The 21,539-nt window shown below is 32.5% G+C and overlaps 2 protein-coding genes across 4 annotated transcripts; both read left to right on the plus strand.

Annotated features, from left to right (window-relative positions):
- The first annotated feature begins 775 nt into the window (after window positions 1-775).
- LOC143913529 (UDP-glucosyltransferase 2-like) lies at window positions 776-9,373 on the plus strand. 3 transcript variants are annotated; one of them, XM_077433384.1, is made up of 9 exons: window positions 776-833; window positions 3,543-3,712; window positions 3,803-3,881; window positions 5,469-5,658; window positions 5,817-6,011; window positions 6,089-6,293; window positions 6,375-6,594; window positions 8,308-8,527; window positions 8,603-9,373. In XM_077433384.1, the coding sequence occupies exons 2-9, from the start codon at window positions 3,554-3,556 to the stop codon at window positions 8,880-8,882; spliced, it is 1,548 nt and encodes a 515-aa protein (XP_077289510.1). In that variant the 5' UTR covers window positions 776-833; window positions 3,543-3,553; the 3' UTR covers window positions 8,883-9,373. The 3 variants fall into 3 exon arrangements, with proteins under 3 accessions (XP_077289510.1, XP_077289509.1, XP_077289511.1); XM_077433383.1 differs by having other exon boundaries at window positions 803-885; XM_077433385.1 differs by having other exon boundaries at window positions 806-930; window positions 3,484-3,712.
- Window positions 9,374-16,057: 6,684 nt separating this feature from the next.
- Window positions 16,058-17,697, plus strand: LOC143913576 (UDP-glycosyltransferase UGT4-like). The gene is made up of 3 exons (XM_077433456.1): window positions 16,058-16,953; window positions 17,031-17,235; window positions 17,315-17,697. Exons 1-3 carry the CDS (start codon window positions 16,862-16,864, stop codon window positions 17,450-17,452), a joined length of 435 nt encoding a protein of 144 aa, XP_077289582.1. The 5' UTR covers window positions 16,058-16,861; the 3' UTR covers window positions 17,453-17,697.
- Window positions 17,698-21,539: the final 3,842 nt, after the last annotated feature.

The following is a 21,539-nucleotide window of genomic DNA, read 5'->3' on the forward strand; positions in this document are numbered from 1 at the left end:
ATTTTAAGATTCAAACATCTTTGACTATGATTTATAGAAATACTACATATTGAGATTTTAAAGTGCCTTTAAAGTCATTTAAATGCGATATTACTCAACAATGCAAATAATTATAAATAATAATTAAATTAATTTGTAAATAATTATAATTCAGTATTATAGTAATTTCTGTAACACAAAAAAGTAGAAAATAAAAAAAACGCTTGGTAAAAAAAGGTTTTTTAATTACTTACCTCTTATGTATATAATATTAAGATATATAAAAAACTCAAGTAAAAAAAAAGGTATATAAATAACTTTAGTAAAAAAACTCAAGTAACAAAATAAGAGGTATGGGCTGCCTTGGTATGTATGTGATGATCTAAAAGCGGCCCATACCTCTTAGTAATATATTTAATTACATTAGTTTAAGCCGGGATCATAATTTTGATTAAAACCCCAATCATTGAAATCTTTTTGATTGAAATATCATTGATTAAATTGCCTTTTTATTTTAATAATTTTATTATTTGTTTATATACATTTATTTTACTTGAGTTTTTTTTAATATCGTTTTTTTACTAAAGTTTTTATATACATTTATTTTTTATATTTTAGTACATTATTTTTTATATATGTACATTTATTTTGTTACTTGAGTTTTTTTACTAAAGTTTTTTAAATACATTTATTTTTTTTTACTTGAGTTTTTTACACAATCGACCCACCAAACATCAGCTACAAATTATCTTACCTCCATTATCAGATATATGAATGTACCTACCGCGATATTATCGCTGAGATTCTCACCAATAAAAAAACAACTAGTCGATCGTCGTACTCGAGAGCAACAGGTTGTTTCCCAGTGTTATTTTACATTTTACCTTAACGAAGGATTATAAATATGTGAGAGTTCTAATAATTAATATACATACTATTACATACACATATGTATGTTATAAAATATTATCACAGTCATATTTAACCTACCGCACTAATATTGCATGAAAATTAATAATTAAACGACACGAAACTTCGCTAGTGTATATAATAATATGAATAATGATACACATAATATAATATTCATGATAATAAATAAATAATAATAATAAAAATGAGTAATTATTATCAAGTTTTAGACACGTTTGAATTATTTATATACATAGAAAAAGTTGTATTTGTTGTGCTAATAATACATATTTAACCAATTTCTGATTTGATCGTTTTGTTTGTGCCGAATAAGTACTGAGCATTGACCTTGGTCAAAATTGAGGTGATGAAGGTCAAACTCGCAAATGATCATTATGGCGATTATTTAAGAATGGAAAAATCACACAAAAGCTACAAAATTCAGTGACAATAGTTTTATACGTACATAAATTATTTATACAATCGTTCATAAGGAAGAATATCTGAACTTGAAAAGTTCAATGATACATTAACGTTTTTTTGTACACATCTTTTATAATAGATTGTTAAAATTTTATTCAATATTTCTACAAATTATATCTTCAATCTCAAAGTGTGATATTAATCTTTTTTACTTTATCTTTAATATGTGGGTAGAAACATTAAATGAGTGTAACAATATTTTTGTGACCATGAGAAAATTTGATTGCATTAAGCTCGTGGTAAATAGAAACTATGGAACCATGGAAACCGAACACGTTTCCATATTTTTTTATAAAAAATAATATAATCGACACGATGAAAGTTTTTTCAAATTTTTAACTTGACTGGAAATGGTACCTTATACGTAGATGTCCTCTTTTTTTTAGTTTTTAAATTCAATTATCTCCTAAGCCGCTAACTGAATCGGACTGAAAGTTTTTTACATGTAATAGAAATAATAATCTTTATAGCCTTATATTTTTAAATATTTTTATCTGTACCTTTTTGAACGATTGAACGATTTTCTGTACATAGTACTTTTACTCCAGAAAATCGAGGTTTTTTTATGTTTTTCTCAGAAACGTTTTAGTTTTTTGAACTGAAATTTCATATCTAGAAGTTTAAGCTTAATATAAAGTTTTGTATAAAATTTGGTTACCATCCGTGAACCGGAAGTGGCAGTTTACTCTTGTTCGATTTTTCTTCCAATATTTTTTTCGACCCCTTCAACATATGTGCTCTTCACGAAAAAAATCAAGTATAATTATTGTATCAATGTAATGAAAATAAAAAAAAAATCACTAAATTTAATAAACCGGAAGTTGAATTTTTTCCTCTTAGAAAGGTCACAAATTTTATGGCCACTATTATGTCCACAACCCTGAACGTATCAAGCTGAAAATTTATATTTGTATTATTTATGTATTAACTTAGAGCTGATAAGGTTTTGGTCAGAATTCGTAAAGCGGAAGTAGTTTTTTTTTTAAAACAATATTTCATTATTTTATTTTGACCTTTTAAATTATTTTAATTTTCTTGATATTTAATGTGTATAATACTGATAGTGATTTTAAGTAATAAAAAAAAATTGAACAAAATCTGACAACCGGAAGTAGAACTTTTTGTCTCGTGCAAGTTTCCATACATTTGCGTTCAATTTGTATCGAAAATGCTGCCGGTATGTGTGAATGTTTCTGTACGGTTCAATATCGAATTTTGTTTTGCGACCTTCTTATATTCCTCAAATGCATAGATAAAGTATTAATTTTTTAAAATATTTTTTTAAATAATGTGCGAAAATAAAAATTAATTTTTATTTTCAAAAAAAACATGTATTATAAAAAAAAAAATATGTATTTTCTTTTCGATTTTTGTTTTTATTGTATAATGTAAGAAAAATAAGGTAAAAAAATAGTAATATATGTTTTTCAAGTTAATATGTAAATTTATCAGTTTTTGAATTTTGAGGATTCAAACAACGTCAGGAATTAATATATTTTTTTGGACATTGATAACTATGTATGTACATATCATATGTAGGTTCAAAAAGATATAAAAAAACATATAAAGAAAACGTCGAATTGGTGCTGAAGTTTAATGTCGAAAGATTTAAAAACAAATCTAAAAAACTTTTCTTCTTTTTATTAGAATTACAAACTTTTCAAGCGAATAATCTGAAGTAGAGTTTCAGATTTCGAAAAAATAAATTAAATAAATTAATGACTTGCTACGGCACTGAATAGGTATGATGAATTTCATACACTATTGTTTTTAAACAGTTTTTTTTAACTGAACTGAAAGTATGTACATACATAGTACTTTTACTAGCAGTATGATCCTTATCAATATCATGTAAATAAAAAAAATGCTGTTGCGATGATAAATGTTGACGTTTTTATCAGTACATGTACATACATATTCCATTTTCAGATTTTAATCGCGCTACATTATAGTAACTGGAATTAAACTCTTATCTGTTGCTTAAAATGGTCATACCATCAAAACCAACCTTTCATAATCTTTCAATACCTTTTCAAATGGTATTGTAAATCAGGTGAAAAAAAAAGCACATTAAGAATAGAATTTCCAGGGTTATTATTATTATAATAAAAGTAATTTGGATGTTTGATAAAAAGTACTCATTTACAAATGATGATTTAATTTTTTTATAGATTGATTCAAAATGGCATCGAAAGTATTCTTCGGAATACTTTTGCTGGTTTGCATATCTTCTAGCTACGTCGATGGCTCCAAAATCCTCATGCTGTGTCCAGCACCTTCGAGGAGTCATCACATATTGTGCAAAGGTGTCACCGATACGCTAGTCGACAACGGACATGATGTAAATATACGTAATTAAGTATAAACAAATATACGTATGTATGTACATGATTTTTGTATAAATATTTATGACGACTTTATGATTATTTAGGTTACACTTATCAGCGCTTTTGCAACAAATACTAAAAAGTATACAGATATTAGCATTCCTGCGCTGATTGAATCACAAGGTAAATAAAAGTAATTCAAAATCTTACTCTATACACAAATGTTATAACTTTACATCAGATATTGACAAATATCATAACACAATTACATATGTATACTTACACACAGGCAGTGGTGTCAACCCGTTGTTAAAAATCAAAATTTTCCGGAAACCCGTTATTTAATCTAAAAATTCATATAATTTTTGTCAAAAATTGTACTAAACTTGAAAATTTAATGAACTTTCATGTAATAGTGCTTTGGATGAAAAAAAATATATGTATATATATATTTTATAGACACCACTGTGATAAAGGGGCGCGGCTCGTGACATTAAAAACAGGTAGTACATTTGTACTTAATATATTTTCAATAACATTTTATACAAGGAAGATGACTTTCTTTAACAAATTATCGACTTCGTTCGTTGTGTTTCTGAAAATGTTTAATAAAAAAAAATTATGATAAAATTGTCATATTGCGATTGACAATTTTTTGAGTCTTCATCAACGAGTGTGCCGTAAGTTGAACCCCTTTTTTTTCAACTACAACTGCTGTTTACACTCTAACGCAGTGCTACTCGCAACTACCAGGGTAGCAGGTAAACTGGAGCTGGCGACCACGGGATCACAGCAGATAAGCGACTGCCCCTAACTGAATTACGAATTGGTTCTGCTCATCGTGTGGTGAGCCGGATAAACAGACACTTGTTGTCTTTTGACGAAACACCAACAATATACAAAATTTATTTTATTTTTTGATTATGTGTCTAAATGTGTTTGGGGCAGTGCCCCGATTGCCCTTAAAACTAGCCGCCACTGATATATTAAGCTTAAAATATATATAACAAAGGATAAAACCACAACCAAACACACTTTCAATTGTTTTATATAAACATATTACATATATAGTTGGGACTTTATGTCCCTAATAATTATGTGCCTGGTAGACATCATCATTTAATGGTTGTACCTGCTGCTCGCACAGTTCTTTTTCGAATGGCTCCTATTCCAAGAGCTATTCGACTTCTCAATGAAATCGTTGCTGCTGTCCCTGAATGTGATATTTTCCACCTTGGGGAGCGTAGATTGTCGGATATTATCTTAACATATTTATCTGGTAACCTGCGCTCATCATTACTTTCTTAATTTGAATGTGATGAATGAGTGGAATCTTAATCTACTCTCTTCCATTTGGGCCTCGCTGTGATTTTATTTTTTATTCATATTTTGTTTTATTTTATTTTATTTTTTCTTTCTCCTTTGTACATTTTTATATACTATTTTAATTTTGCTCAGTGTAAACAAAGAATGGGATTTATGGATTTTATTTTTAATTTTTACACTTTTGTTATATTTTTTTTCTCTCTGAATGATGTATTATTTTCCTTTTGTTACTTTTTTTTATTATTTTATTTTACCATGTTTTCTGCATTTTTCTTTTATTTACAGTTTACTTGTTTTTATATCATGTTTTTATATCTTTTTCAAATGTAGGCCATTGTGGCGCATTAGGTTCTTCCTGTAATGCCACAATGGTCCAAAACTATTAAATAGATAAATAAATAAATATACAAACCATAACTTAATCATAGATTAATATTTAAACAGAGAAGAACGGTCCTGGATTCCACACTGTTAACATGTCTCAAATAGAAATGATACAATTGATCAACCGATGGCAGCCGATGATCATTGATATATTTTACAACAGTCCAGAAGTGAAGAATTTGTTGAATGACAAATCCCAAAAGTTCGACCTCGTCATATTCGAATATTTCATGAACGAAGTATTGATCGGGTAATAATCAACATAAAATTTAACTCATAACTGGTAAACACGTATTGAGGATATATATATATATATATATATATATATATATATATATATATATATATATATATATATATATATATATATATATATATATCTATGTACATAACATATGAATTTTTCAGATTTGGCGTTCATTACAAATGCCCAGTCATAGCTTTATCATCTGTAAGTTTAATGTCTTGGCTTGCTACAATGACTGGAAATCCGCTGACCATAGCAACAGTTCCCAACATATTTACAACTTACACCACCAATATGAGTCTGATGGAGAGAGTTTACAATACTTTAATAGCCATCGTTCAAGAGGTTATGGGAAAGTGAGTTCACATTTTAATTTTAAAAAATTGTGTTGTTCCTATAAATAAATAAACCATCATGTATTATAATAAACCAGATTAGTTTTGGCACCTTTGCAAAAGGAAAAGTACGAAATGTATATGCCCGAGGAGTCAAAGATGGTGCCATACAAAGACTTGAAAAAGCAAATCTCCATGGTTGTTGTCAATAGTCATCCTTCGGTAGGAATTGCTCGTCCTCTGCTGCCAAACACAATTGAAATTGGTGGATATCATATTGCAGAACCTGCACCATTACCCGAAGTATGTAACATATGAAGTACTCGTATCTTAAATTTTACTAGATTCCATCGTTTTATCTTGTGTAACTTCGTCAAATTGCAGGATCTGAAAAAGGTAATCGAGTCTGCAAAGCATGGAGTTATCTATTTTAGCATGGGTAGCAATTTAAAGAGCAGTGAAATGGATATCAACATGAGAAAGAGTATACTTAAAGCGTTGTCGACTTTCAAAGAAACTGTTTTGTGGAAGTTCGAAGAAGACTTGCCGGATAGACCTAAGAATGTGATTATTAGAAAGTGGATGCCTCAATCAAGTATTTTAGGTAAGTAGTTTAAATCCGTTCATTGCTTATATGTATTCGTTATAAGTTTGTATACAATATTGATCAACAAGCGGGCTTTTTACAAGGCTCTTCTTACTTTCACTTCGCCTTTTTTTCGGGTTGTAGTTCAATTTTTCAGTGTTAGGGCGAAAACACACAGCGGTGAACGGCACATCGTGCGCATGGCTTCTCGCTGTTGGTGGTCTCCTACATATCTTCAAATATGGTATACACCGTTATCGATCACTGTCAAAGCAAGGATATATATATGTACAAGCATACAATTTTAGCCAAAATGGTCCAGAGGGTCATTTTGGGGCGGGGTATGCTGGGTTTTCAATGAATCTGTGCATGGCACGGCTCATTTTTTTCACATGTTTAAAAGTATCTAAAAAAAAAACCACGTGCCACATTCACCACTGTGTGTTTTTGCACTTATCTTATTGGCCTATTTTTCTTTAGATGCAGTTGACAGGGGCTTTCAATATTATAAAATATAATATATTTTTTAATAAAGTAAATCACAATAAAATTTAATAAATAAACAAGTGTACACTTACATTTAACGACATCGGTCCGTCCGTCCGTAATACACATAATTTCCAGTTTTGAACTATTCGGCTCCTTTGAGAGTATTATTTTTAAATAAAATGAATATCCCTGGTGGCAGCTAAAAATGTCTTAATTAGAGAAAAAAGTATTTGGTTAACAGTAATTGCATAATAAAACATGAACGGGCATTGCAGGTACTAATAAGTAGAGGTAGGATAGTCACAGTGCTATCAATTGTTCGGCAAACCTTTAACAATGCATTTACAACCTTTGAACAATACACGGCCCCCTCAGGCTTCGGTGACTACTAATAAGTATTCATTACTAAAAAGCGGACCAACTTTGCGCCGTTCTTTGTTCATTGTTCGCCGTGCAATGTTTATTTTTATGATGAACCTTTTTTTTATGCTCTCTAGCTTCGTAGTTTTCCCTGTTTCCTGGAAAAAGTACGCTTCCGGTCCTATCTCTATTCATTACAGTTATTTCTTTTCAAAAAATGCGAGAACAATATCAGTTTCTTGAATGGTATTCGTCCTTTATTAGTTTAAAAAAAAGGTTCGAACTACACCCGAAAAAAGCCCGCGTGTCAACCAATTTTGTACAGTGAGTTCCAAGAAACAGGCCAAGCGGACAGCCACACGTGCTAGAAAGCAAGAGTACATTTCCTTACCCATTTTTCGATGAACCATCCCCAAATAATTATTGTCCTTATGCAGTAGCTAAAAGTAGCCTTATGCAGAAACACCAAAAGAGAAGCTTAGTTCACACGTAGTTTATGGATTGCGTCTCCGTCTAAATGAATCAGTTAACCTTCTTACCTTTAGGTACATACACTTATTTCTCAGGAATTCGAATAAAAGCCAAGTATGTCTCATATTTGAAGCTATATATAGCTGCACCAGATGGATTTCGCGGTAGCTGTATAAATACAGAAAGCTGTATATATATACAGAAATTGCAACGAGGCGTGTAGCCGCTCGAGGACCGCCGTATAACGAATTAATGCCATATGTCAAATTAGCGTTTTTCAATTTGATCAATTTGGTGTCACCCAGTGGAGACCGCACTCCCCGCACAGGCATAGCGACGCTATTACATTTCCTTGACCATTTTTCGATGAACCGTCCCCAAATAATTATTGTCCTGATGATATATTTTCAGCTCATCCGAACGTCAAACTCTTCATCTCACACGGTGGACTGTTGAGTTGTTTAGAAGCGACATACTTCGGCGTACCACTACTGGCCATTCCAATTTTTGGGGATCAATATCACAATGCAAAGACAATGTATGAAAAAGAGCAAGGCATCATGTTGACATTCGACTCCATAACCGAAGCTTCTCTGACGTCATCCATCAAAGAGACCATCACCAATCCAAAGTATATCACAGTTTCCACATAGAAACAATTAAAAATATAAAATAGATCGATACATCGAAACGAATATTATTTCAGATATACTCAAAATGCGAAAAAGTACAAGGAAATATTCCACGACAGGCCGATGAAACCGCGCGATTTGCTGGCTTATTACGTCAACCATGTCATACGCACCAATGGTGCCAAGTATTTATCTCCCCCGTCGCTGCCTCGCTGTTCTCAATTATTGCTAGATGTTGCAGTGGTTATTTTAACCCCTCTAGTGCTTGTGATGTTGTTGTTTGTATTTGTGTGTCGTAAATTATGTTGCAGATCAAAGAGCAAACAGGTGAATAAAGGAAAGAAGAACAAATAGTTTGTACGATTATTGTAAACGACAGTAAAATTGTAATATAACAATAAAAATATAATTCGATATTATACTGACTTTAGTTTCACAAATGAATAATTATTATTCAATAGTGTGGAGGAGATAGAGCTTTAAATATATTATTCAACAATATGGAGGAAATAGAGCTTTACATATATTATTCAATAATATGAAGGAGATAGAGCTTTAAAAGGTGATTAGGGCAGAAATTTCCTGATTTATGGCAAAAAATTTAATTTTCCCTGTATGTAGTATATTTACAAGGAAAAAATATCAATGCTGGCAACACAGAGATTCTCTTCAGCCAGTTTATATACTTTAAGGGTTATTTGAAGAAAAATATTTCAGAATCAGATACCGAAATATCAAAGAAATCAAATATGCAAGACAAATGTCTGAATTTTTTTCAGATACCAAAGTTTGAGGATTTCTATACTTTTTTGGATTATTATAAGAATAAACATTACCTACATACCAATGTTTTCAAGTTTTCACTTATGGCAACTCCACCTACTAATAAACCGCCCCACGCCACGCATAGAAGAAATCTAAGGGTTTAAGTTCAAGATGAGGGATTTTGATCTTTCGGACTGGCCTTCAGTCTTCACAGTCACCAGACATTTAAATCCGACAGAGCATTTATAGTAAATTTTGAAAAATAACATAAGTGAAAATAAATTCTCATCAAAAATTGATCTGTTATCAATTAATGAAGAATGGGTCAAAAACCCTTCATCAGTGTGACAACGCTTTGTTAAAAGCATTTCCAAAGGGTTCCTTTGAATTTCGAAAGAGACTTTGTAAGGTTTGTTGGGAGCATCGAAAACTAATCAAAGGTTCTATGGAGATGTAGGAATATAGTACAACTTGTGCTATTACGAATCAAAATCAGTGATCTCATCATTAGAGGTAGGATAGTCACAGCGCTATCCATTGTTCGGCAAACCTTTAACAATACATTTACAACCTTTGAACAATACACGGCCCCCTCAGGCTCCGGTGACTACTCATCATCGATCCCGTATAAACATGCATAACACAAGGGCAACGACCCCTTCGACCATTCCAGAAGAAAGAGTTCGATCGTAAAACAAACGATACCCCACAGTGATGTCATCAGGATACTGAACACACGTGTCGTAAAAAGACATTTACTCGTGGCAAACGAACTTCATCCTAACGCTGACCCCACAGCTATAATGCACGCGCCTCGTAAATAGGTCAACGCATTGACCGAAACGACGCGCCCCATAAAACACACGTGTACCGAATGCACGTGCATCGAAAATAGGTCAACACGCATTTCTAACACATGTGTCCTGGAAACGAAGACAAAGAATATGCGTGCGGCACGCTCCAACCCAGAACGTATATAAAGCGATACAGCAGCCGCAAACACCAGAGTGAACCTCTGGAGTTCAACCAGATCACTTCTCCGAAGCTCAACCTCTTCGTACTAATAACCATTGTAACAATTGAACAACAATGATCCTCTTACAAACACAAACGGTGTTTTCTTAGACCGGGACACGGTCAACACACCTGTCCCGCGAACTAAAGCGACAACATTGATATCGTTGAAAATGATTTTTTTTAGATTCAAATAAATTTAATAATAAAAAAAACAAATGAATATTTACTATTAGATTAGCCATGTTTTAAGCTGTTTATATTACAAATACTGAGCGAAGCCGAGTAAAACCACTAGTGTAATTATATTATACAGATAAATTGTGGGTATAACGTCTATAATATAAAATCAGTGTGACGAAGCTGATTATATAGACTGACCGCACAAGGTCAGACCGCACTGTCGCCTAGTGCGGTCATACCTTAAGGTCTTTCACACACAGAGTGTTACGTGGTACGTGTTGTTTTTTTTAGATACTTTTAAACATTCGTAAGAACGCAGCACCGGTATTTTAAAACAATAAAAAATCACAATCCATAGAAAAAACATCTGACTATTAATTCCAATACTCACTTTGAGCACAGCAATACTAGATTTTGAGTTAAAGACCGCAAAAGCCAAAAAACTGTAAAAATTGCGCATTTTTTTAAACGCTCATATCTCGTAAATGATCGCGAACCAAGAAAAATCATTATCATATTCGATACAGTGGGTCAAACTTAGTAAAGATTGATTAGTTTCCACTCTGGTAATTTTTTTTGTTGCTCAGTGTAATCAAAGGCGAGATTGAAACCTTAACTTCATTTCTTCCAATATAGTTGAGTTGCAAATATCACCTCTTAATAATTTGAAGAAATGATACACAAGAAGCATATTCCTCCGACAAGATAGATAACTATACCCAACAGATCCTTGTACAAAAGCACTGGGATACAGTTGCAGGTAGTATCCAAACTTTCTCATATATAGATAGCGGAGGAACTTCCTTTGAACTATTCCAATTTTTAGAGAGTGTGTTATTTCACTGGCACTCAATATAATGGCACCAGATTCCAAGATGCTTCGGAACAATGTGTTATAAAGAATACGCAAAAATCTTAAGTTATTTAAATTATGAACATTGCGTATAACAAAACCCAGCATATTTGAAGCTTTATTGCACATATTGAAAATATGGATACCAAACTTCCATCTGCTCTTAAATGTAATGCCAAGGTCGTTTATGGATAATGTTCTACACAGTGTAATTACACCAAGATCATTCTGATATAATATGGGATTAGAAGAACGAGAAAAATACATAATATGGCATTTACTAACACTAAAAGGCAAATAGTTATTAGTCGCCCAGCTCCATGAAGAGTTCAAATTACTCTGAAGGATCTCACAGTCAGAATTATTACCAATTTCCAATATTACTTTGAGGTCATCAACATATAATAAGAAATTTGAATCTGAAATTACCGAGCCGATATCATTTATAAAGATTAAAAATAGCAGAGGTCCCAGGTTAGAGCCTTGAGGTACTCATCAGAGAAGTGGTTATCAAAATAAAATAAATTAGTTGTGATTTTATTAGATACTAGTTGTTTTACCCGACTTCGCTCAGTATTTGTAATATAAACAGCGTAAACATGGCAAATCTGATAGTAAATTATATTCATTTGTTTTTTTATTAAATTAATTTAAATCGAATAAAAAAATCGACTAGTCGTCATAGAAATTTTGACTTATTTACGAAATTCTCAACCAAAGATATATACATACTTACAAACAAAGTCTCTTTCGAAATTATATATTATCAGATGGGAATTCTTACCCACCCAGTTTATTGATATCAATGAATCAAGAATTTTTTCTTGTTAGAACAATCATAATAATGCCGCAGAGCATTGGTTAAGAACCACTGGCAAATCACTGAAATAATCTGATATGTACATATGTAATTGCCTAATGGTCCGTACGCACCAAACCAACGACGATTTTGGGCCAACTTTTAAAACCAGTAGCGTACAAAATATCGAAATAAAAATTAAATAAAAAAATTGAAATTAAATATCAAAATTAAGCTAACGAGCGAGATTGAGCTAAAATTAGATCATCGTTGATGTTTTGAATTACAACAATGTTTTGAATTACGACGATATTTTTTTTATTTTTTATTTATTTATTCAACATATTAGCCACAGTGACATTACAGAGATCTCCAACGCGTCGCTGTAGCCGGTCATTCAGTAATAATAACATGATAACAGTAATAATAACTTATAATAATAACAATATTAACACAACATCATTAAAATCATAAAATCATAAAAAAAAGAAAAAACATAGATAAAGTAATAACAATTACAAAGACCAAAAAAATTTCGTTTGATAAACCGACAACGTACCGGGTTGGGACCATCGCTCGGTCACCCATACTAACACATGATATATTCTCAGTAACTGCGCATTACGGGGAAGTAAAAATAATAATTCTTTGATTTTTTTTCGATCTTAGTGCGTATCTTCGTAAGTCAAAACATCTTCGACAAACAAAAGTCGAGGATTACCTGTATGTGATTGTTGATGATCTAATTTTAGGTCAATCTCGAAAATTTATTTAAATTGTGCATATTCTGTTTTAACTTTCAATATTTATTTTTAATTTTAATATAATGATTATAATTTTATTTTGATACTTGAATTTAATTTTAATATAATAATAATAGTTTTAATTTTGATATTTAATTTCAATTTTTAAATTTAATTTTTAATTCGATATTTTGGAAATTTTTTTGTCTTCAATTGTTTCTCTCGTCGAAATAAATCAATTAATTAAATCATTTCAGAGGTAAATTTTATCGGATAATGTCTTCAATTGTTTCTCTCGTCGAAATAAATCAAATAATTAAATCCATCTCAGAGGTAAAATTTATCGGATAATGTGTGATTATTAATTTTATTTCGACGAAAGAAAAAAAAACCCTTTGACAAATCACCGACATTTTTTTTGTTAAATATTTCATCCACGGCGAAACACATTGGTGTATCGTGACGACTTATAAGAAACAATAACAAGGTTTTTTTCGCTCGTAATTATAATATTTCTCTGGTTGTAATGCATAATATAAGCATTTTCTATCAAAATGTACGAGGCCTTAAATCTAAACTGGATGAATTAGGTTCTAACTCGGCTATTCAATGTGCTGACATCCTGGTACTAACGGAAACCTGGCTTGACGACTCTGTGCATGATTCTTTTTAATTTACATTAATGACATCTCAAAAATAATTAAGTATTCAGACTATCTTTTATTCGCCGATGACCTTAAGCTTTTTAAGACAGTTAAGTCTCATAGTGACGCAGCCCTTCTCCAATTGGACTTACATAGATGCGCTGTCAAGTTGGTCTGTCGATAATAAATTATTTTTTAGCATTCAAAAATGCTGTGTTCTCAATGTGACAAGATCTTCAAATCGCTTGATTTATCCATATCGCCTAAGTGGTGTTGAATTAAAGTTTGTAGATGAATATTGTGATTTGGGGGTCTTGTTCTCGAATAATTTTCAATTTAAACGACACATAGACAATATTTGTTTGCGTGCAACAAAAATGCTGGGATTCTTACTAAGAGTTAGCAAACCTTTCCAGAGTACGTTGGTGCTTAAAATTCTTTATGAATCTTTAGTACGTAGTATTCTAGAATTTTCTTCTATTATATGGAATCCTACCCATATAACTCATTCATTGAAGATTGAGAGAATCCAAAAACGGTTTCTCAGATATCTTTATTTGAAACAGTGTGGTTATTATCCTTGGCTATATCCTAGTGCATTCCTATTAGGGGCGTTAGGTTTCAACTCATTGGAGTCTCGTCGGAATATGTTACTGGGAAGACACTTTTTTAAGCTGTTGAATGGGATAATACACAATCGTCAGGTTCTAAAGGAATTTAGGTTTAATGCACCTTGTAAATTCAGGGACTTGAGAAATCGTGATTTGTTTGTTCCTCCTGTGGCTCGCACAAATATGTTGTCAACGGCTCCTATATCTAGAGCGATATATCTGCTTAACAGGATTTCTGGTGAAATTGACCTCTTCAATATAAAATATACTAATCTGGTTGAGTGGTTGTTGAGGAATGCCAGTGGTTGATTTTGCCTATTATAAATATTAATGATTGTTATTACTTTATCTATGTTTTTTCTTTTTTTTATGATTTTATGATTTTAATGATGTTGTGTTAATATTGTTATTATTATAAGTTATTATTACTGTTATCATGTTATTATTACTGAATGACCGGCTACAGCGACGCGTTGGAGATCTCTGTAATGTCACTGTGGCTAATATGTTGAATAAATAAATAAAAAATAAAAAAAATATCGTCGTAATTCAAAACATTGTTGTAATTCAAAACATCAACGATGATCTAATTTTAGCTCAATCTCGCTCGTTAGCTTAATTTTGATATTTAATTTCAATTTTTTTATTTAATTTTTATTTCGATATTTTGTACGCTACTGGTTTTAAAAGTTGGCCCAAAATCGTCGTTGGTTTGGTGCGTACGGACCATAACAGCATTTTTAATTTGGGCAGTATTAGCAATTAACTGTGAGATTTTGGTTTTTAGTCATTTTTTAGTATTTTTATAGTTTTGGAACAATGTGGCATTACTGGAAGAACCTAATGCGCCACAATGGCCTACATTTGATATAGAAGAAAAAAAAACCAAAATACATAAAATAAAAAGAAAAAAGCAAAAGCAGAAAAACATGAAAATAATAAATAATACAATAATACAATGAACAAAGGTGTAAAAATCAAAAATAAAATGTTGTACTTATGTTGCACTTCAAATGGACTGTAATATGTATATGTACGTAGAGGAAATATTATAGTCTTTGGCCATGCTTAGTGGTCGTTGTTCACTTGAATTTTAATTAAAAATAATAATCTCATGCAGTGCCGATACGAGGCCATGGCAAATGGGTGATAGCCAAGGGAGCCTCTCTCCTATTTTTTTATTATATTTAGTTTACAATAACGAAAGAAATATGTCCGGAAAAAATCAATGAAATATAGATTATATGTAGATAAAGTTTCTTGTGTCTTTGGTATATCATCTTCATTATATTAATATAATTTCGAAAGTAAGTATATAAGTATGTATATATGTATGTAAGTATCTTTGGTTGGGAACTTCGTAAACAAAACAAAGTTTCTATGACGGCAATTCAATTGGTTGAATATAATATTTTTTTCGAATCAAATAAATTTAATAAAAAACAAATGAATATTTGATTCGCCATGTTTAAGCTGTTTATATTACAAATACTGAGCGAAGCCGGGTAAAACAACTAGTACTTGATAAATTGAATAAGGTTAATATTGCACAGTAGAAAGAACAGGATAATTATAGATCATCATTATTAATCCAGGGGCTCGTTAAGAGGGCTGGATACCCGAAACCTTAATTTTGTTGCCGTTCCTTTCTTCGATATATGTATATATTGAGTGAGTGCGACAATATATATATATATATATATATATATATATATATATATATATATATATATATATATATATATATATATATATATATATATATATATATATATATATATATATATATATATATATATTGAGTGAATGCGACAATTGCACCTCGACCAGATAATACTGTTGCGTAGAGGTGGGTGGATGATCCAAGTAAAAGGCCAAAGTCATGTTACAGCATTTATTGATGATTAAGGAGATACACGCACTGCCAGTGCTCCGGCCAGAATGGCTTGATATGGTCTAAGTACCTCCCTTATAAAGGACAGGCCGCTCAGGGTATCTTCGACATCCGGTTACTACCCCATTGTTTAGTCACGAATTAGGAGGTGCAGTCCCACGCTTTGGCGTTGTCAGTTCTAAGAACTTCACGGGAATGCGACCGAATACCGCCATCGCCGCTAGGTGCATTCATTGTTTAGCCGACTTGCACTTAAGCCTGGAGATCATCCTCGAAACCAATTATAACGGCGGCTCATTTTAGCATACGCTTCAATACCTATTTTAATTTGATAAAATCGAGGTTTTGTATTCTCCCGTTTTCTCCTCCGAAACTAGACTAATTTTAAAAAAAATTTCATCATCGGTATGGGAAAAATATTTTCTATGTTTGCGTCTTCGTATTTTTTTAAAAATCAACCGTTAAATTAGCACGCTGGACTCTTTTCGTGGGTGTAAAAATGAGGCGATTTTATAGATGTTTGGTGGCTCCTAGGTCCAATAAAAATGACTAATCAAAAAAATAAAAATGTAAAAACATATTAATGAGCATATTAAAAAATAATTTCTCTAGTGCCATAATTGAGGAAGGGAGAAGTGTAATACGTTTGTATGGACAAGGCGCTGGTGTCTAGCCCTCTTCGAGAATTTTCGAGAAAATAGCTTCGATGAAATTTTTGTAAAAGTTACTGAACTTTGAACTATTAACATTTATAACAACAAAATTGATATTTGCCAAGAGCGCCAAACAACAATCCGCTGACCATAGCAACAGTTCCCAACATATGTATGTACATATTTACAACTTACACCACCAATATGAGTCTGATGGAGAGAGTTTACAATACTATAATAGCCATCGTTCAAGAGGTTATGGGAAAGTGACTTCACATTTTAATTTTAAAAAATTGTGTTGTTCCTATAAATAAATAAACCATCATGTATTATAATAAACCAGATTAGTTTTGGCACCTTTGCAAAAGGAAAATTACGAAATGTATATGCCCGAGGAGTCAAAGAGGGTGCCATACAAAGACTTGAAAAAGCAAATCTCCATGGTTGTTGTCAATAGTCATCCTTCGGTAGGAATTGCTCGTCCTCTGCTGCCAAACACAATTGAAATTGGTGGATATCATATTGCAGAACCTGCACCATTACCCGAAGTATGTAACATGAAGTACTCGTATCTTAAATTTTACTAGTTTCCATCGTTGTATCTTGTGTAACTTCGTCAAATTGCAGGATCTGAAAAAGGTAATCGAGTCTGCAAAGCATGGAGTTATCTATTTTAGCATGGGTAGCAATTTAAAGAGTAGCGAAATGGATATCAACATGAGAAAGAGTATACTTAAAGTGTTGTCCACAGGGGCATCAAATTAGTGGCTGCCACCAATTTGAACGGGACTATTCACGTTATTATAATTATGAATTTGAATTAAAATACTAAACCAACAAAAACAGAATATTGAAATTCTTTAGAACACTTTCAGATATTAAGACTTCGATTTTTTCCGGAAAAAAATGTTAATTTTTAAATATATTTTTTTATTTTGTTTGTCTTGCTTTGAAAGATATTTGTAAAACTCATTTATTTAAAAAATAAAATGTTGAATATGATTGCCTTTATATTAGCGGAAAATGATTAAAAAAAGTAGGTAATTAAAATTCATTTCATATTCATATTCATATACACTCATTTAATATATGTAATACACCCTCCCCTTCCCTAGTTATTCCTTACTGGTCAAAAGTTTTGCCCCCCTTGGGAAAAGCTCAAATGACGCCCCTGGTTGTCGACTTTTAAAGAAACCGCTCTACGGAAGCTCGAAGAAGATTTTCCGATCGTTGTACGTGTATTTCATGGTACACAATCCCAAAAATCACCCCCTGGTGTGTTTTCGGTGATATTTTATCCTTGTATTTATCCTTGCTTGACAGTGATCGATATCGGTGAATCCCATATTTGCAGAAATGTAGGAGAAACTTGGTAATGGTTCAGGATCTGTGATATGGTATCCACCAATTTCGATGGTATTCGGCAGCAAAGTCCGAGCTAATCCAACAGAAGGATGACTGTTGACTATAATCAAGGAAATGTGCTTCTTTAACTCTTCGTACGGTACAATCTTAGCTTCTTCTGGCATGTATTGAATATACAATTTTTTTGCTATCGGTTCCATGACGAGTCTGATTTGTCGATAATATTACTTTATTAGTTTTTCTATTATTAAACACACATTTAAGACTACATACAAATATTTACTGACGTTCCCATTGCTTCATTTCCTATCGTTATTAATGTATTAATGACCCTTTGCTTCCAATCCATATTCGTTGTGAATGATGTGAATATATTGGGTACTGTTTTCACCGACAGTGGATTGCTGGTCATCGTAGCCAACCATGACATTATGCTTACTGACGATAGAACCATCACTGGACATTTATATCGAATGCCGAGTCTGGAAAGAATGACATTTTTAATTTGTCTAGTGGTTTAACATCTTGCCAATTTGTTATTACTTGATGTATATAATAACAGAAAAACCAGTTTATATGTAGGCATGTATTTTGTGTTTAATTTTCATATATATAAATTAAAATTCTCAATATTGGAACCTGCACCCATTCGAATTCCAGTCTTTCATGGATTGAACCATTTACATATTATATCGATGCGGTGCAAACGATCGACAAGCGCCAGACAGACTGAACCACAGATTAACGACACGTGTACCTTATGCGTGCGCACTGCTCGCACTTACACTAAGCGAAATCTACCCGAAGTCCCGACATACCTACCCTGTATACGTTCTGTGCTTCTGTTACTTTAGTTCCGAATTTTGCCTTATTAAACTCGCCAGAAAGATCCAACTCAATTTTAATAATTACCATTTTAATAATTGCATCTGTGCACATCGAAAGGTTACTCGTCATCTGATGTGCAGTCTATCATTTGTGAAGTCGATAATTTCGTTTAACGCAGCCATCCAGTTAATCTGTGGTTCAGTCTGTCTGGCGCTTGTCGATCGTTTGCACCAAACCCGGATATGAATACACGTGAGAGCTAACAAATAAATGCATTCTACTGTGAACCCCACGGCGGGGATGTCTATACGTCTATACATCTAGGTTCCGTCATTCCGGGAGATGTATGTAGGTAGTATGGCATTTTCAAAGCATTCATCAGTAATAGCTGAAGTGGTGGGAAAAGAGATTAGAACCTAGTTTATAATAATAAGATCGTACAAATTAACTTTGAACTGTGAACGCCCTTTCTTGGCTGGAAGCCACGGGGATATGCCGTGCCGTTCATCTCTGTGTGATTTCACCCTAACTGAGGCTGGTATTGAAGTTGGAGCTGCAGTTTGGTGAACCTGCATTATGGCTCATATGGAGCTAGACAATCATTGGCAAATCCACGGTGGTGGCGCGAGCACTCTACAGGACTACGTAATATTATACATAATAATTAAAATTCACATTTGGCGTTTAAAAACGCAATTCAAACGTGCCTTTCTGGTTCAAAAAGTAACATTATTGAATCGGGGGTGTGAGCAGACCACTCTGTCCTTCAGGAATAAAATTTTATCATGTGCATCATCAATGCAGCTAATTTATCATCCTTCGCCTGAGTTGAGATTAATATATTTTATAATCTCAACTCAGGCGATATCACACAGATAAGATATTAATTTGTAAAAATTTTGGTGAAAAATCAAAATCTAGTTTTGTTATCAAATTAGGAATATTTCGGACATCATTTTTAAATTGATTAGTATTTGAAATTCAATAATTATGCAATTAACATTTATTTTATATGATGACTATTGTAAGATTGTAAGATTTCTTATTTTACTTTAATTTATTATTGAAAATCAATTTTCCAATATAGGTACGTGTATTTTTCCGCCACTGTAGACAATACGGGTGATGCAGGTAATGAATCCAAAATTATGGGTGAAGCTATCGACGGGATTGTAATTGGTACATGGTAATTGGATTATTGGTCACATTGCGGTGGTCACAAAGACAATTTTTGCCATGAAAAACGCGAATGTGGGATATTTGGCACTCGAGTTAGAATTACCACAAATAATTACTTCGATATCATGTAAGGCTCCCTTGTCAATAATACAGGTCTGTGTAATTGTTTCAATAGTAGATAACATTTCATTAAACCTAGACAGTTGACATGATTTTTGCTCCCGCGATAGCAAATTTGTTTTAGAGATAAGAATTTTATTTAAGGATAAGGCCCCCTTCGGAAATTCGGAAATTCTTCAAATATATTGGTGCCATTTTAATATGCGGTCTACCTTCACATATCTACTTTAGTATGCGATCTACCTTCGCGTTTTTACTTTAATATGTGGTCTCACTGTCTCAGTTCTCTCGTGGGACAGTGAGACTGAATAATACCGACCCTAACAATCTAATCTTAAATAAATAGGGCCAACCCTAACTTAGCCTAACCTAACCTGACCCGTAAATAAATAGGTGTTGGCTGCTAAGATATTTTGTTTTTTTTTGTGAAAATATTGATGAAATAAAACTTAAAAAAGAAAATATCTTAGCAGCCAACACCTATTTATTTAAGGTTCAGGTTAGGTTAGGTTAAGTTAGGGTTGGCCCTATTCTTTTAAGATTAGGTTATTAGGGTCAGTATTTTCTTCGACGCTTTCTTCGGCCACAGGAAAAAACAAAAAATATAATAAACAGGTCGTTGCTAAAAAGTTGCAAAAAAAATAGTTGACAGCGATTCAAAGGTAAACCGCATGCTAAAGTAGCACCGATATATGTTTAATATACGAAAAATCTATCAGAACTATTAGAAAAATATACAAATAAATAGTCAATTAAAACAGCACAATAACAAAGTTTTTATATTCACAAATCTGCCGTTACAATTAACTGATACGTCAGTTCAGGACCATGCTCATGTTCCGTAATATGCTAGTTACGTATCCGAAATAGCAGTAACCGACACAGTCTAATCATATAATACAGCAGTACATAACGAAAGTGCTGCCATGTGCATATGAATATTTTCGGAAACGTCATATTGTAAAAATACTAACTTAACGATACAACTCAAGCAATATTACGCCGTATTATGATCTCACCCTGTACTTGTCCAAAACAAACAACACGAACGTGTCGGAAACGGACGGTGCTGTATGAATAGTAGTAGTATTTTTCGTGCAGTGTTGTGCTGAGCTGTTGGCTTCCAGTGCTGGGAAATATAAACGGACCTTACGTGTATGTATGACGAGCCAGAATGTTAAATTACAGAAAACGCAAATATCGGAAGGCAAAGATCGAAAATCGAAAGATCTTAAGTCGAAAGATCAAAATAAAGGTTGCATGGTAAACGGCACATACTCACGTACATACTCACTTAATTTGCGCGAGCAGGATATAACAGGAACAAGAGGAACGGGCTTTTCCTCCCGTATTAATGTGC

Source organism: Arctopsyche grandis, chromosome 6 (genome assembly GCF_051622035.1).
Source record: "Arctopsyche grandis isolate Sample6627 chromosome 6, ASM5162203v2, whole genome shotgun sequence".
NCBI lineage: Eukaryota > Metazoa > Arthropoda > Insecta > Trichoptera > Hydropsychidae > Arctopsyche > Arctopsyche grandis.

What these genes read in the sequence shown, in the direction of transcription:
- LOC143913529 (XM_077433384.1), top strand. Translation starts at nt 3,554, where the DNA reads ATGGCATCGAAAGTATTCTTCGGAATACTTTTGCTGGTTTGCATATCT. An exon ending in TAGTCGACAACGGACATGAT is followed by an intron (nt 3,713 to 3,802) that starts GTAAATATACGT and finishes ATGATTATTTAG; the next exon opens with GTTACACTTATCAGCGCTTT. An exon ending in AACCTGCACCATTACCCGAA is followed by an intron (nt 6,294 to 6,374) that starts GTATGTAACATA and finishes GTCAAATTGCAG; the next exon opens with GATCTGAAAAAGGTAATCGA.
- LOC143913576 (XM_077433456.1), top strand. Translation starts at nt 16,862, where the DNA reads ATGTACATATTTACAACTTACACCACCAATATGAGTCTGATGGAGAGA. An exon ending in GTTCAAGAGGTTATGGGAAA is followed by an intron (nt 16,954 to 17,030) that starts GTGACTTCACAT and finishes ATAATAAACCAG; the next exon opens with ATTAGTTTTGGCACCTTTGC. An exon ending in AACCTGCACCATTACCCGAA is followed by an intron (nt 17,236 to 17,314) that starts GTATGTAACATG and finishes GTCAAATTGCAG; the next exon opens with GATCTGAAAAAGGTAATCGA.